The sequence below is a fragment of the Panthera uncia genome, chromosome X (genome assembly GCF_023721935.1).
Source record: "Panthera uncia isolate 11264 chromosome X, Puncia_PCG_1.0, whole genome shotgun sequence".
Classification (NCBI taxonomy): domain Eukaryota; kingdom Metazoa; phylum Chordata; class Mammalia; order Carnivora; family Felidae; genus Panthera; species Panthera uncia.
This window is the reverse complement of record NC_064817.1, coordinates 121,998,678-122,016,442: the sequence shown is the minus strand read 5'-3', so window position 1 is coordinate 122,016,442 and position 17,765 is coordinate 121,998,678. Positions and strand designations below refer to the sequence as shown.

Below are 17,765 nucleotides of genomic sequence, written 5' to 3'. Positions count from 1 at the left end.
AGCCACGCCTTTCCTCAGCACATTTTGAAATTACTTCTTCCTGTTTCCCAAAACCTCTCAAAATTCTCACTCCTAGAACACACCTCAGCTGCATATTAGGAAAACCGAAGTCACTAGGTGCTTAAGAGTTAACATACAGTTTGTTATATCATTGGACCAATATTAAAGCAAAATCATATAAAAATAGCATAGGTCCACATCCTTAAGCCCTTGGGGCCAAATGCGCTTTGGAATTCAAAATGTTTTCTAATTTTTGGAAAAATAATTTAGAAATTACACAAAGACCATACTAGTAACACCCTGGGGGTTGGGGGGCTGGAATAGTACCCTGTAATCTAACACATTAATATTTCTGCAGCAAAATCCAAATGCAAAATTTAGGTGTGAATATCTGTACTTCCATGAATAATGATGACAGCCTCTTTGCAGTTCAGGTAAAGTTTTGCAGCCGAAAGAGTTTGTTGCGAACTTAACAACGACAACTAAAAACTTGCTTTCTGGAGCTTTTTGAATTTTAGAATTGCAGATAATTTATTGGGGACCCATATTTCAACTTTGAATCTATTAGCAACCTTCTCTCAAATCTCTCTCTCTCAAATCTTTGGATCTACTGCCACCATTCTAGCATTCTAGGTAATAATACGTAAGAAACGTTACCATGTGACGTACCAGAGGAATGGAAACATGGTTCCAGATGGTTGATGTGCACGTGTAGGTATTCAGCTGCCACTTCATTCCACCAGTAATTTCCTTGTCTGAAGTCTGAGGCCACTTCATGTCAGATCTAAGATGGGATTTATAAATCAGCCCACTCTGAAGAATGACAAATCTACCATGTAAACATGAAGTCACAAAACAAAGCCAAAAGAAGCCCATTGGCTGTTTTGTAGACGAAATGAAGTTATCATTACAAAACTAAATGTTTCTGCTGGGTTTTGAGTTCACGAAAAGAATTCAATGGTAGCAGTTATGCATAAAAAAGTGACTTGAGTGAATACATTTTATTCTAAGCTATTTTAATAGTTTATCTAGAGAAAAAACTAGTATTCTCCCAGGGTGGTAGGTCGAAGAGGCACTAAGGTAAGAGGCAGAAGTGTTGAGTTCTGAGCCCCACGAGGCTATTCACTAGCTGTGTAACCTTCATTAAGGAACTTCTTTTCTTACTTGTAAAATGGGATTTACCTATCTTCTTTATGCAATTAAAGTTATTAGGAGAATAAATAATACTAGATAGAGAATATTTTATATAAATATGATAATAAATAGAAAAGGAAACAAATGCTTATGTTCTTGTCCTAAAAGCTCCTGTTTATTCCATATTTGTCACTTGACTTATATAAGTTTAATTTTTATCTAAGTGATACGGAGTTTAAAAAGTCAAATAATACAAAAAGATCTAAAACCAGAAACGTCAGTCACCACTTCCCCTTCCCAAAGGTAGCCACTCTTTTCTTCATGGTATTTAAATCCATAATTCTAAAAAAGAATGTTTATACTACTATATCTTAATTGATAAGTTTAATTTAGAAGTTAGACATCATTGATTTCCTTTGGAAGATTTGTCATTCACACCATACCCTACTTCTCCTCCCACCTTTCCACATCTACATCTTTGAAACCTAGTATATATATATATATATATATAGAGAGAGAGAGAGAGAGAGAGAGAGAGAGAGATGTGTGTGTGTGTACACCTTATATATGTGAATATAAAAACACTACAGAGGTTAATAGCCCTGACGTAGAGCAAGACTGCCTGGGTTCAAATCCCACTTCAGCCACTTTCTAACTGTGTAAGGTTGGGCAAGTTACAGAATTTCTGTATCTCAATTTGCTCATATGTGAAGTGTGGATTCATTGCATTCATTCAACAAATATCCATTAAATATCTACTAGGTGCCAGACAGTATTCTCAGTGCTTAGGATACATAAAACAGATGAAAACATCTGCCTTCATAGAGCTTATGATCTAGTGGAAATAATAACTATCTCAAGTTGAAAGATATTTTTCCTGAAGACATCTCTCTTGGAGCTCTATATCCTTCTGTTCCAATCTAACCTGCTCTCTAGGCCAATTGTACAAATATCACCCTGGGATTTCCATTGTTGCCATATTGGGAATTCCTTCCACCTCTCACTTCAGTAGGACTCTGTTTCCCTGAATCCCATGTGTTCCTCTTTCTTAGTTTTCTGTTTTCTTGGAGCACACCTTGTAGGAGCTTCCTGAGCAAAGGTGCATGGTAAGTCCTTTTTTTTTTTTTTTTTTTTTTCATTTTTTGAGTTTTAAAAATGTCTATTTAACTGTTGCATTTGGTTGGGAGCTTGTCTGAGTACAAACTTCTAGACTAGAAATAAATTTCACTAAAATTTTTAACAGGGTGAAGTATTTTCTTCTAGCTTCCAGTGTTATTATTTTAAGGTCCAATGTTACACTTATTTCTGATCCATTGTTTGTGCTTCATTTTCCTCAATTCTTGACACTTTAACCTTTCAGTTAAATCCCTATAATATTATGATGTTTCAAAGTTCACTTCTGGACCTACCATTATCCTCTTTACTCTCTACCAAGATGAAGAAATCAAGCCTTATGACTTTAACCACCACAGTGTTTAGGGGTGCCTGGCTGGCTCAGTGGGAAGAGCATGTGCCTCTTGACCTCAGAGTTGTCAGTTCGAGCCTCACACTGGGTGTAGAGATTACTTAAAAATACTTTTTAAAAATCTTAAAAAAAAATAACTACCACAGTTTTTAGCTCTAGCTCTAATATCCAGACTTCTATGTCTACCTCTTAGATGTCTCATACATATTTGCAACATAACATGTCAAAAGAGAACGCTTGATTCATCTTGCCTACTCCAACTGTTTCTCCTTCAATCTCTCCCATCACAATACATGACGCTACTATCCATGCAGCAGCTCAAACCAAAAACTTAAGCAGCATCCCTAATCCTTCTTATTCTGTCAACTCTACCTTCGAAACATGTCTCAGATGCATCCACTTTTCATTACATCGCCTCTACCACTACCATCCCACAGTAGGTGTTTCAGACAGCACACTCCAAGAAAAAAAGGAGGAGTCTATGTAGGTAGCGTAATTTTTAAATATATTCCTAGATTTTATTTGTGAATCCAACCAGGAACCCATGATGCATCGGCAGATCTGTAATTCCTTTTTTAAAAATTTATGTGGTGTTTGCTCCATGCATGTTTCCGCTTCTTGGATGAATTTGGTGTTTATATTTTGCTTGGAAATCAATTTACTCCAAATTTCAAATATGCTGTTGCCACAGCGCTGCATAAAATATTTGCTTTTACTTATTTTAATCTCGCCTACATCTGTGGTCATGTCAGCCCTCTCAATTTCATGTTGTTACACTTTTACATTTTCTTTTCTGTTTAGTCACGGGAGCTTATTTTATTAGACTTTAAAAAGAAATAATTTTTGCATTTATTTTTGTTTGCAATTTTACTAATTTGAGCTTTTATCTTTATAAATTTTATCTAATATATTTTTTATAATTTTATATAGATTTTCTTAAGACAAAAACTAAATGTTTATTAATTTCTCTTTTTTGGCAATGATGAAATTTTCCTCTGAGTTTAGCTTTCAACAGTTTGATAACTTTCCTTTGGCTTTCCTCTTTGGCAAAGTTATGGGCTATTTATTTGTTTATTTATTTAAATTAAAGTTAGTTAACACACAGCATAGTATTGGCTTCAGGAGTAGAGCCCAGTGATTCATCACTTACCTATGACACCAACTGCTCATCCCAACAACTGCCCTCCTGAGTGCCCATCACCCCTTTAGCCCAACCCTCCACCCACCTCCCCTCCAGCAACCCTCAGTTTGTTTTCTATACTTCAGAGTCTCTTATGGTTTGCCTCCCTGCCTGTTTTTATCTTCTTTTTCCTTCCCTTCCCCTATGTTCATCCATTGTGTTTCTTAAATTCCACATGAGTGAAGTTATGATACTTGTCTTTCTCTGAGTTATTTCATTTAATATAATACACTCTAATTCCTTCCATGTTGTTGCAGATGGCAAGATTTCATTCTTTTTGATCGCCAAGTAGTACTCCATTGGATATATGTACCACACCTTCTTTATCCATTCATCAGTCAGTGGACGTTTGGACTATGTTTTTAAACTTATAAATAGTTAAGATCCATGGTCAACTTTTTATTAATGAGTTCTGATTTCATTAGATTATGACAGAATATAGCCTGTAAAATTCTGTAGTTTTTTGCCAAGGTGTGATTGCTTTGAAGAAAATGAACATTCCGTGTGTGTGCGCGCGCGCACGCGCACTCAGGTTTATTATTTATTATGCATTATTCAAATTCCTCTATGTCCTTACTCACGTTTTGCTTACTAGATCTATCCAATAATGAAAGAGGTGGTTTGAAATCACTGCTTATAATTGTATTTTTCTTAAATTCTCCATGTATTTCTAATAATTTTTGTTTCATGTATTTAACTTTGCGTATACACAAAATAGTGCCTCCATAGTGTCTTTTATCATTGTAATGGTATCCCTCCTAATCTGTGTAGTGTTTTTAAACTTACATCCCACAGTATTTGTTGTTAATATTATCACTTCTGCCTTCCTTTGGTTTCCATTTGCCTGCTTTTGGAAGTTTTTTTGGCTGAAAATGTAGGGATTCACTCACTGAAGTAACACTGATTATCTTAAGATGCCGAGAAGTTCCAACTGGTGGTTTTACAGCCTTCGTTTAATAAAATAAAAAATAAGTATTAGTCACTTGAGTCTATATAATAAAGAAAAGAACCAAGAGTACAAAACCACGAGGAATGCCAATGTTTACGACATGCTTAGAAAAACAGATCCTCCAGATGAACCATTGAAGGGATTGTCAGAGGGGTAGGAGGAGAACTGTGTAATATATAATATGGTACACTTTAACCAAGAACATCGCCTACGAAAATTGGGATAGTATATAACAAATTCTCTATATTAATTATTGAAGGAAAAAATTCTCATATTATAGAGTTTTTTAACAAATGATTTCTATATCGAATCTAAAATGATTACTTTTTTGGTTGTCATTCTCATGAGTCTCTTCCTCTAACATGTATGTTATTATTCGCTGTACTTTTTAAATACTAAAATCTTACTTGTTGACTGGACTTTCTCCGAAGTTAAGATCTGTTTCATAAAACAAACAAATTTCACATTATTTTTGTATACTTTTTCTTAAAATAAATTTAAATATGAATATATATACATATATATATAAAATATTAATTTAAAAATAGATGCTTACTTCCTGCAAGGCTAGCAGGCAAGCCATCCAGATTGTTTGCAATGGTTTTTCCACCTTGCTGTTTGGCTCCAACACGTTTGCGGACTTGTGAATATAATGTTTGTTATAATATATCATATAGGGAAAATAATCTGAAAATACGAAACAGAATTAGATGAAAACCTAAAGCAAATTTATATCAACACAGTAATGATATATATGTACCTCCCATTACAAAATAATAGCACATAAAATTATTAGGCTAATGACTATAAATAAAGTCATGTTAAATTACTCATTAAATACATTTTAATTGAGCACTTCTTAGATACCATACTCAGTGCTGAAGATACAGTGAAGAAATAAGAGAAAACTCCCTGCCTTCATGCAGCATATATTCCATTGGAGACAAAATAACCAAGATAAATGAAGCATATGTTAGCTTGTGGTAAGTGCTAAGGGAAAAATATCAGAGAGAGAGGTATGATATGTCGGTAGGGGAGGGGTATTTAAATTTTAGATAGGAAAAGTTCACTGAGAAGGGGACTTTTAAGTAAAGACCTAAAGTATATGAAAGTAAACCATGTGCATCCAGCAGAAAGAACAGCATGAACAAAGGCCCTCAGGAAGAATAATGAGGCAAATGTGTCTGAAGTTAGAGTAATCAAAGGGGTCAGAAAGGCAACTGAGGTCCTTGTAAAGAATTGTAAGGACTTTGCATTTTACTCTGAGGCCACCATCTTAGGCCAACTTCCCTGAGATGGGGAAGCCACTGAAGAGATTTGAACAGAGGAGAGACATGATCTGATTTTTTGTAATGTTTGTTTATTTATTTATTTATTTATTTAATTTATTTATTTTGAGAGAGAGAGGGTGAGTAGGGAAGGAGCAGAGAGAGAGGGAGAGAGAGAATCCAAAGCCAGTTCTGCACTGTCAGCACAGAGCCCAACGAGGGGCTCAATCCCATGAACCATGAGATCATGACCTGAGCCAAAATCAAGAGTTGGATCCCTAACCGACTGAGCCACCCAGGCACCCTTATCTGATTGGTATTTTAATGAGATCACCTTGTTATGTAAAGAAGGACTGCAGGGCAAGGGAAGAAGCAGGGAGGTGGTCTGAAAGCCCTTGTAGTGGTCCAGGTCAGAGATGATGGTAACATTAACTAGGGTGGTAGCACTGGAGATAGTGAGAAGTGGTCAACATTTAGATATATTTTGAAGGTAAAACCAACAGGTTCGCAGTAGAGTATCAGAAGCTTAGTTTTAGACATATTGAGTTTTAGAACCCTACTAGACAATTCAAGTGAAATCACTGAATAGACACTTAGATACCAATTCTGAAGTCCAAGAGAAATGGCTGTAGCTAGAGACACTAATTTGGGGGTCCTTATCACGTAAACAGTGTTTAAGGCCTTGAGCCTGGATGAGGTCATCTAGGAATGAGTAAGTATATGTAAAGAAGAGAAATGAGGATAAATCAGTAAAAAAAGTCTAAAAAGGAGCCAAGAGTTACATAAGAAGAATACCAATAGGTAAACTTAAGAAAGTGTATCAAAGAGGTGGGAGTGATGAACTGAGGGGACCCAACAAGATGAAGCCTGAGTAATCACCATCAGATCTTGCAATGTGGAGGTGACTGATGACTTTAATAAGACTCATTTAGTGGTGTATGAGCTAAAAATAGTGCTTAATATGGTTTATGAGGAAATAAGGGAAATGTTCACACATGATTCTTAGGAACTGTATGAACAAGTGGACAAAATAATCAATGAAGATACAGAGGATCTGAAAAAACACAATTAACAACTTCAGCCTAACGGACATACATAGAATACTGTATCTACCAACAAGAGGATGCAGTTTTCCAGTGCACATAAAACTTCTACCAAAAAGAAAAATGATTATATGCTGGGCCATGAAGGAAGTATCAACAAATTCCAAAGGACTGAAATTACAGCGAAGGTTCTCTGACATAATGCAACCAGGCTACAATTCGGTAGCAAAAAAAGATCATTAGAAGATCCCCATATGTCCAGAAGATACATGGAAAAATGCTAAACACCACTCATCATCAGGGAAATACAAATCAAAACCACTATGAGATACCACCTCACACCTGTCAGAATGGCTAAAATTAACAACTCAGGAAACAACAGGTGTTGGTAATGATGTGGAGAAAGGGGAACCCTCTTGCACTGCTCATGGGATTGCAAACTGGTGCAGTCACTCTGGAAAACAGTACCAATGTTCCTGAAAACATTAAAAATAGTACTACCCTATGATCCAGTAATCACACCACTGGATATTTTCACAAAGAATACAAAAACACTAATGCAAAGGGATACATGTACCCGTATGCTTACAGAAGCACTATCTACAATAGCCAAGCTATGGAAGCAGCCCAAGTGTCCAGTGATAGATGAATGGATAAGGAAGGTGTGGTTTATCTATACAATGGAATGTTATTTGACCATAAAAATAGAATAAAGTCTTGCCATTTGCAATGACACAGATGGAGGTAGTGAGTATTATGCTAAGTGAAATAAGTCAGTCAGAAAAAGACAAATACCTTATGATTTCATCATATGTGGAATTTGAGAAACAGAACAAACAAAGGACAAGGAGAGAAAAACCAAGAAATAGACTCTTAACTCTAGAGAACAGACTGATTGATGGTCACCAGAGGGGAGGTGGCAAGGACGAATGGGTAAAATAGGTGATGGGGATTAAGGAGGGCACTTGTGATGGGCACCGGGTGTTGTATGGAAGCGTAGAATCACTATATTGTACACTTGGAACTAATATAACACTGCATGTTAACTATACTGAAATTAAAATGAAAAACTGAATAAAAAAGATCCCCATCCCCCATATACATGAAATTTTGAAATGCACTTCTAAGTAACACATGGGTCAAGCCCTGTTCTAAGCATTCTACAGGTATTGATTCATTTATCCTGAGAGCAACCTTATGAGGATCAGGAAGCTGAGGTACAGAGAGGTTAAGTAGTCTGCCCTAAGTCACACAGTCTATGAATGCTAGAGTGAAATTTGAACCCAAGCACTCTGGTTTCATGGCAGGTACCTTTAAACCATTGATTTGAGAGAAAAAGTGGTTTCAGCTGCTCATAGGGTTGTCAGTAGAATCGGTTCAAGCAATGAGGGTCAGGCAACCCATAGGCCTTTGTAATAGTGTAGTAGTAGTTCCCCATTCTCCCTACCCTTGACTTGGAATTCACGTTCACATCAGACTGAATCCACAGCTTGTCAAATACTATATTTAACTGTCTTGTAACATCTGTCATAAGTGCTCATGATTCCTGTAGGGACTCAGCAAAGTAGTCATTCTTTTGGGGTATACTATACAAAAATGTATACTCTTTTGGAGTATACTATACAAAAATGTGCCACTTTTGCTATAATATGGTTTCATTCAAAGGACTTATTATGTTCCTCATAGTTTTGGTCAAACTTACCCATTCAAAGTGCAGAAGGTTTGTCCATTGAGAATATATGTACAAAAGAAAAGGAAAAACATTTAAAATAGATACAGTTTAAGTCTTCAAGTTAAATTAAGAACTTTAATTCGAACACATAAACTCTGTGATAATATAGCTCATTATTACTGGATTTGTGACTAGAGGATTAAGTAACATCATCGAAACACAATCACCCATTAAAAAAACAGAATATGGCTGATTATGAACTGTCATGTGACAGTAAATGTGTAACAACCAGCTCTCCAAGAAAAACAAAAGGCCTGTTTTGTAGTGTTTGTCCATTTCTGTCGTGTAAATACTTCCATCATGGCCAATTTCAAATTACCAATGTGACATCAACCAGCCTGCAAAATTCCTGAAAATTCAGCAAACTACCGAAGTATGAGGCAAACTAACCTTAAGAGGTTACAAAGGACTTCCATGTTAAGCGTAACAAGGTATCACACTGTATGTATGTGTTTCTTTGTTAAATTTATCTTTTAATTAGTAATTGTTTACATGTACAAAATCCAAGTTACAAAATTGTGTACAATGAGGACTCTCCACCCATCCTTTCCATGAACCACCAAGTTCTTGGAGGCAGTGCATTTTATTCATTTCTTGTATATCTTTCCAGAAGTATTCTTTAAGAAATTTACAAACATATATATCCTTTTTTCTGTTTTAAAAGCAAAGATGGGAGTATACTATACTTTGTGTCACACCTTGCTCATTTTTTATTTAACAATATATCTTGGAAATATTTCCATCTCAATACATAAAAACAAGCCTCTTATTGTATTGGATATCCCTGCTCATATATCATTTCGCAATCCTGAATATATGCATTGAATAAATTCCTACAAATGAAACCACGTGGTCAGAGACTGCTTCAGGAGGAGGCAGCACACATAGTAGGTGGTTAAGCAGCAGAATTATTAAAGACTCTAATCCTGTTCTCAGTGATTACTGACATAATCATATAATCGAGTTAGGTTACCTGAGAACCAAGCTCTGCTTGTTGAAGTTTTCACAACTGGATTATTTGGGATGGGGGGAATCAATGCGCGCTGAAGACTTAAAAGATTGCAAGAAAAATGAGGCATACTGGAAAATAAATAGAATCACATATATCCCACCCAGCTGAGCATACATTTCCTTAATTTAACCATCTATCCATCCATTAATCCATCCATCCAACTATATACTAATTATACATCTGTGATAAAGAGAAGAAATAGTCAACAGACTTGTTGTCTAATACAATGTGATAATATAAGTCAATTATAATCAACATAACCTAATAAGTGGAATGAATGAATAATACATGATCTTTATAGAAATTCTGAAAGATACTGAAAAGTAAAAAGAAAAAAGAAAAAATTGAAATCAACCATAATTTTTCCAATCAGAAATAGCTAGCAAACATTTTGAAGCATTATACCTCAAAATGTGTATTATTTAATTTGTGTATATACACACATATACAGAAGAGTGCAGGTCTGTGTGTACGTGCATATATGTGTGTATACACACACACGTCTTGAATGTTACTATGCACGCTGTTTTGTGGATAAGCATTAAATCATTGTCTACAACAGTTATTCTCACTAGGGAAGCCTCTAAGGGAGGAAAACAAATTCTGCAAAAGAGGGTTTGTTCCAGTCCCAACTTCTGAGTTTGAGACTCACTCAACATAATAAAAGCTGTTCCCTTGGGAAGCATGTCAGCCTTGTGGAGAGTATGGAATCCCATAAAAGGCTGAAAACCTCTATTCCATTTAAAACTGCTACATAGTGTTCCAGCAGGTTCGAGGCCCATGATTCACTTAGTCACTTCCATGTTGTTAAAAGGAAGGAAATTATTTACATAGAAACAAAATTAATTTATATTAAGGCATTTATTAACTTACCTGTAAGGAGGAAAACTGTCATTTTTCTCTTCCAAAGAAGCTAAATGCTGTTTTAGGGCTTCAAGTAAACTGTAGGGTGCCTGAAGATCAAGTTTTTGTGGAAGACTTATTTTCTGATAGTTCTCAGCAAATCCATACTCTCCTACATCATAAAAAGGTTCTGAACAAAAACTAAGACACCTATATAGCAAAGGTATTAAAGGTAAATACAGATGACCTTCGAACAATGTGGGGGTTAGGTACACAGACCCTTGTGCAGTTGAAAATCCATGTATAACGTTTGACTCTCCAAAAGTTAGCCACTGATAGCCTACTATTGATTGGAAGCCTCACCGACAATATAAACAGTTGGTTAATGCAGATTTTGTGTGTTATACATATTATATGTTCTATTCTTACAATAATACCTAACTTTCCTTAATTTTTTCAGTATTTCTAGGTGATGAAGTTCATCCATACGTTTTTTCAAATTGCTGCAAATCTCCAAAAAATTTTCCAATCTATTTATTGAAAAAACTCCACATATAAGTGGACCTGCATAGTTCAAACCCATGTTCAATTGCTACAAGTAAATTCATTATGAAAAGCAGCATCTTGATGGCAAATAAGATTTTCAAACTATGCTTTTATGTACATTTTTTTAAAAAAAAACGACAAAAGGACTGGTAAAACATCTCTCTCTTTTGGGGAAGACATCAGACTTGCAATCATTCATTATTTTGGGTTCCTTCGTGAGTCACCAAGTCACTACATAAATTTAAGTAAAACATTAAGCCTAATGGAGAAGAGGGAGAAAGGGAGAGAAGGAAACAGAGAGAGAAAGAAAAGAAAGGGAGAATCTCACTCATATTAGCACATTCAATCATGGCTTTTGGTCTGCTGAAATGTCACCTCCTCACCGATATAAAATAGTAGCTACCAATAGTCTCTTTACCCTCACTATGTTTTACTTTTCTTCACATCACTTACCTTCACTGAAACTATAGGTTTCTTTCTCTTTTTTACATTTTATTTATTTTTGAGACCAAGAGAGAGAGAGCACAAGTGGGTGAGGAGCAGAAAGAGAGAGAGAGGGAGACACAGAATCCAAAGCAGGCTCCAGGCTCTGAGCTGTCAGCACAGAGCCCAACACGGGGCTCAAACTCACAGACTGTGAGATCATGACCTGAGCTGAAGTCAGACGCTTAACCGACGGAGCCGCCCAGGCGCCCCTAGGTTTCTTTCTATGTATGTTTATTGTCTGCTCTCTTGCAATAGAATATGAGGGTTTGGCACATAGTAAGTGCTTAATTAATATTTGCTAAATGAATGTGGATATATCTTTTCATTCCCAATCCCCATTAAAAATGGAAAAAGTGTGCTTCTTATATAAGATCTGTTCCCCAAAGGAGTTTTACATATCCCACCATTTCTCTCCTGATCCAATCACTCACTCTGAAGCAAGTTTACTGATAAACTACTACAATACATTAGACCCTAGGGATACAGCCAAGAATCTGGTCCCAGGCTTCATGACCTGGGAAGCTCCAGTCTACAGATCTAGGGGAGGAGAACTATCAAAGAATCACATGAATAAATGTAAAATCAAAGTTGTGAAAAGTACTATGAAAGAAGGGTACAAGATATTCAGCTAGGGTTTAAGTTGCGGAATCTGATCATGTCAGGGAGGTCAGAGAAGCAAGTACTCCTGAAGAAAGCAACAGGTGAGTTGAGATCTGAAGGATCTCCAGAAGATAAGTAGGGTAGTAGGAGAAGAATGAGAATCGCAGGTAGAACATGTGCAAAGACCCTGGGAAAGTCATATGGCACAGACCGAGAATAACCATGCACCATGTTGCTAGAGCAGAGAGCAAAGGGAAATGTGGGGGAGATGAACCTGGAGAGTAGGTAAGGATTCAACAATGGTGACCACTGGAGGACTTTTTTTTTTTTAATTTCTTTTTTTTTTAATTTGAGTATAGTTGACACAGGATGTTACATTAGTTTCAGACATACAACATAGTGATTCACAAGTGCACATGTTCTGCTATGCTCACAGTTGTAGCTAGTATCTACCACCATGAAATGCTAGCACAATACAACTGACTATATTCCTGTGTTGTAGATTTTATTCTTGTCACTTATTCACTTCATAATTGGAAGCCTGTATCTCCCACTCTCCTTCACCCATTTTGCCCCTACTCCTACCACCCTCTCCTCTGGCCATAATCAGTTTGTTCTGTGTATTTACAGGTCTTTTCTGCTCTTTGTTTATTTACATGCTGCCTGATTCCAAAATATATTACAAAGATATAATTAAAACAGTGTGGTATTAAGTTCAGACACATGGAAGAATGGGACAGAATAGAATCCTTGAAAAAAAATATATATATATATTCTGCAAGCTCATACATGCAGACAAAAAATTAGTGGTCCCCAGACGTGGCATTGGAGTGAGGGTCAGAGAAATGGGAAATTTTTAACATTTAAATAAATTAATAAAAAAAAGAAATTACTCAATTTACCTAACTATATACCAATGTTTGTTCTGTTTCTTCTTATTATTTTTTTAATGTTTATTTTTTTTTCAATATATGAAGTCTATGGTCAAATTGGTTTCCATACAACATCCAGTACTCATCCCAAAAGGTGCCCTCCTCAATACCCATCACCCACCCTCCCCTCCCTCCCACCCCCTATCAACCCTCAGTTTGTTCTCAGTTTTTAAGAGTCTCTTATGCGTTGGCTCTCTCCCACTCTAACCTCTTTTTTTTTTCTTTCCCCTCACCCATGGGTTTCTGTTAAGTTTCTCAGGATCCACATAAGAGTGAAAACATACGGTATCTGTCTTTCTCTGTATGGCTTATTTCACTTAGCATCACACTCTCCAGTTCCATCCACGTTGCTACAAAGGGCCATATTTCGTTCTTTCTCATTGCCATGTAGTATTCCATTGTGTATATAAACCACAATTTCTTTATCCATTCATCAGTTGATGGACATTTAGGCTCTTTCCATAATTTGGCTATTGTTGAGAGTGCTGCTATAAACATTGGGGTACAAGGGCCCCTATGCATCAGTACTCCTGTATCCCTTGGGTAAATTCCTAGCAGTGCTATTGCTGGGTCATAGGGTAGATCTATTTTTAATTTTCTGAGGAACCTCCACACTGTTTTCCAGAGTGGCTGCACCAGTTTGCATTCCCACCAACAGTGCAAGAGGGTTCCCGTTTCTCCACATCCTCTCCAGCATCTATAGCCTCCTGATTTGTTCATTTTGGCCACTCTGACTGGCGTGAGGTGATATCTGAGTGTGGTTTTGATTTGTATTTCCCTGATAAGGAGCGACGTTGAGCATCTTTTCATGTGCCTGTTGGCCATCCGGATGTCTTCTTTAGAGAAGTGTCTATTCATGTTTTCTGCCCATTTCTTCACTGGGTTATTTGTTTTTCGGGTGTGGAGTTTGGTGAGCTCTTTATAGATTTTGGATACTAGCCCTTTGTCCGATATGTCATTTGCAAATATCTTTTCCCATTCCGTTGGTTGCCTTTTAGTTTTGTTGGTTGTTTCCTTTGCTGTGCAGAAGCTTTTTATCTTCATAAGGTCCCAGTAATTCATTTTTGCTTTTAATTCCCTTGCCTTTGGGGATGTGTCGAGTAAGAGATTGCTACGGCTGAGGTCAGAGAGGTCTTTTCCTGCTTTCTCCTCTAGGGTTTTGATGGTTTCCTGTCTCACATTCAGGTCCTTTATCCATTTTGAGTTTATTTTTGTGAATGGTGTGAGAAAGTGGTCTAGTTTCAACCTTCTGCATGTTGCTGTCCAGTTCTCCCAGCACCATTTGTTAAAGAGACTGTCTTTTTTCCATTGGATGTTCTTTCCTGCTTTGTCAAAGATGAGTCGGCCATACGTTTGTGGGTTTCTATTCTATTCCATTGGTCTATGTGTCTGTTTTTGTGCCAATACCATGCTGTCTTGATGATGACAGCTTTGTAGTAGAGGCTAAAGTCTGGGATTGTGATGCCTCCTGCTTTGGTCTTCTTCTCCAAAATTACTTTGGCTATTTGGGGCCTTTTGTGTTTCCATATGAATTTTAGAATTGCTTGTTCTAGCTTCGAGAAGAATGCTGGTGCAATTTTGATTGGGATTGCATTGAATGTGTAGATAGCTTTGGGTAGTACTGACATTTTGACAATATTTATTCTTCCAATCCATGAGCAGGGAATGTCTTTCCATTTCTTTATATCTTCTTCAATTACCTTCATAAGCTTTCTATAGTTTTCAGCATACAGACCTTTTACATCTTCGGTTAGGTTTATTCCTAGGTATTGTATGCTTCTTGGTGCAATTGTGAATGGGATTAGTTTCTTTATTTGTCTTTCTGTTGCTTCATTGTTAGTGTATAAGAATGCAACTGATTTCTGTACATTGATTTTGTATCCTGCAACTTTGCTGAATTCATGTATCCGTTCTAGCAGACTTTTGGTGGAATCTATCGGATTTTCCATGTATAATATCATGTCATCTGCAAAAAGCGAAAGCTTGACTTCATCTTTACCAGTTTGGATGCATTTGATTTCCTTTTGTTGTCTGATTGCTGATGCTAGAACTTCTAACACTATGTTAAACAAGAGCAGTGAGAGTGGACATCCCTGTTGTGTTCCTGATCTCAGGGAAAAAGCTCTCAGTTGTTCCCCATTGAGGATGATGTTAGCTGTGGGCTTTTCATAAATGGCTTTTATGATCTTTAAGTATGTTCCTTCTATCCCGACTTTCTCAAGGGTTTTTATTAAGAAAGGGTGCTGAATTTTGTCAAAGGCCTTTTCTGCATCGATTGACAGGATCATATGGTTCTTATCTTTTCTTTTATTAATGTGATGTATCACGTTGATTGATTTGCGAATGTTGAACCAGCCCTGCATCCCAGGAATGAATCCCACTTGATCATGGTGAATAATTCTTTTTATATGCTGTTGAATTCGATTTGCTAGTATCTTATTGAGAATTTTTGCATCCATATTCATCAGGGATATTGGCCTGTGGTTCTCTTTTTTTACTGGGTCTCTGTCTGGTTTAGGAATCAAAGTAATACTGGCTTCATAGAATGAGTCTGGAAGTTTTCCTTCCCTTTCTATTTCTTGGAATAGCTTGAGAAGGATAGGTATTATCTCTGCTTTAAACATCTGGTAGAACTCCCCTGGGAAGCCATCTGGTCCTGGACTCTTATTTGTTGGGAGATTTTTGATGACTGATTCAATTTCTTCGTTGGTTATGGGTCTGTTCAAGCTTTCTATTTCCTCCTGATTGAGTTTTGTAAGTGTGTGGGTGTTTAGGAATTTGTCCATTTCTTCCAGGTTGTCCAGTTTGTTGGCATATAATTTTTCATAGTATTCCCGGATAATTGCTTGTATTTCTGAGGGATTGGTTGTAATAATTCCATTTTAATTCATGATTTTATCTGTTTGGGTCCTCTCACTTTTGTTTTTGAGAAGCCTGGCTAGAGGCTTATCAATTTTGTTTATTTTTTCAAAAAACCAACTCTTGGTTTCGTTGATCTGCTCTACAATTTTTTTAGATTCTATATTGTTTATTTCTGCTCTGATCCTTATTATTTCTCTTCTTCTGCTGGATTTAGGCTGTCTTTGCTGTTCTGCTTCTATTTCCTTTAGGTGTGCTGTTAGATTTTGTATTTGGGATTTTTCTTGTTTCTTGAGACAGGCCTGGATTGCAATGTATTTTCCTCTCAGGACTGCCTTCGCTGCGTCCCAAAGCGTTTGGATTGTTGTATTTTCATTTTCGTTTGTTTCCATATATTTTTTAATTTCTTCTCTAATTGCCTGGTTGACCCACTCATTCTTTAGTAGGGTGTTCTTTAACCTGCATGCTTTTGGAGGTTTTCCAGACTTTTTCCCGTGGTTGATTTCAAGCTTCATAGCATTGTGATCTGAAAGTGTGCATGGTATGATCTCAATTCTTGTAAACTTATGAAGGGCTGTTTTGTGACCCAGTATGTGATCTATCTTGGAGAATGTTCCATGTGCACTCGAGAAGAAAGTATATTCTGTTGCTTTGGGATGCAGAGTTCTAAATATATCTGTCAAGTCCATCTGATCCAATGTGTCATTCGGGGCCCTTGTTTCTTTATTGACCGTGTGTCTAGATGATCTATCCGTTTCTGTAAGTGGAGTGTTAAAGTCCCCTGCAATTACCACATTCTTATCAATAAGGTTGCTTATGTTTGTGAGTAATTGTTTTATATATTTGGGGGCTCCTGTATTCGGCGCATAGACACTTATAATTGTTAGCTCTTCCTGATGGATAGACCCTGTGATTATTATATAATGCCCTTCTTCATCTCTTGTTACAGCCTTTAATTTAAAGTCTAGTTTGTCTGATATAAGTATGGCTACTCCACTGGAGGACTTTTAAGCAAGGGGTGAAGTGATCACGTTTGTATTTTGCAAGTTACCAGATCAGCATTCTGGTTGCATTGTGCCAAACAGCATGGGGCAGAGTCTATGGTGGCAGAGGGGTTGGAAGTGAGTGATGATGGAAGTTTAAGCTAGGATGATGGATGACGGTGTGGTGGCAGAGGTGGGTGTAGATGGCACTGAAATGGCAGTTGGAGGAGGGTTTAATGAAGGAACTGTTTGCAGAGATGTAGGCAGGGGAAGGAACAATTCTGCAAAAAAAGGGGAGTGCTATCATTGATTATAATGGTACAACAGATATAAAGAAGGGCAACAAACACATGGGCCTGAAAATAGAGGAGCTGACAGAATGAGGCCGCCAAGCAGAAATCTGCTCAGAGGGATTCTCCCATTGGGCCAAAGGTTGGGACCAGGTCTTCTCCTGAGTACAGAATAAGAGAATCTGTCCCTTGATGGAGCCTACAGGCACTTCAGCAGTGGGAAAACCAGGAAGTCTGGGGCTTAGGGTGAACCTCAAAGGTTCGAATATACGAGATGGGCAAGAAGGGACAATGGGACACCCAAAAACGAACAGAGCGCTGCCAGTTTCATTACGGCAAACACACAGTGGCCAATGAGACAGTGTTTCTGGTTCATTCAGTCAGTCATCCACTGAATATATAACAAAATAACTAACAAAGAATACATAAAATAACAAAATAAC

At 37.0% G+C, this 17,765-nt stretch overlaps 1 protein-coding gene across 2 annotated transcripts in view; it reads right to left on the bottom strand.

Annotated features, from left to right (window-relative positions):
- Positions 1-17,765, bottom strand: part of LOC125932117 (phosphatidylinositol-binding clathrin assembly protein-like) — a 47,616-nt gene that overhangs the window by 18,469 nt on the left and 11,382 nt on the right. Inside the window, exons 9-14 of one of the 2 annotated variants that reach the window (XM_049644541.1) lie at positions 10,657-10,736; positions 9,745-9,821; positions 5,285-5,368; positions 5,136-5,166; positions 4,566-4,726; positions 670-784 (exon numbers count right to left, since the gene is read on the bottom strand). In XM_049644541.1, coding sequence (XP_049500498.1) covers positions 4,720-4,726; positions 5,136-5,166; positions 5,285-5,368; positions 9,745-9,821; positions 10,657-10,736 — 279 coding nt within the window. In that variant the 3' untranslated portion in view covers positions 670-784; positions 4,566-4,719. The remainder of the gene's footprint in view (positions 1-669; positions 785-4,565; positions 4,727-5,135; positions 5,167-5,284; positions 5,369-9,744; positions 9,822-10,656; positions 10,737-17,765) is intronic. The other variant, XM_049644542.1, reaches the window with a different exon arrangement.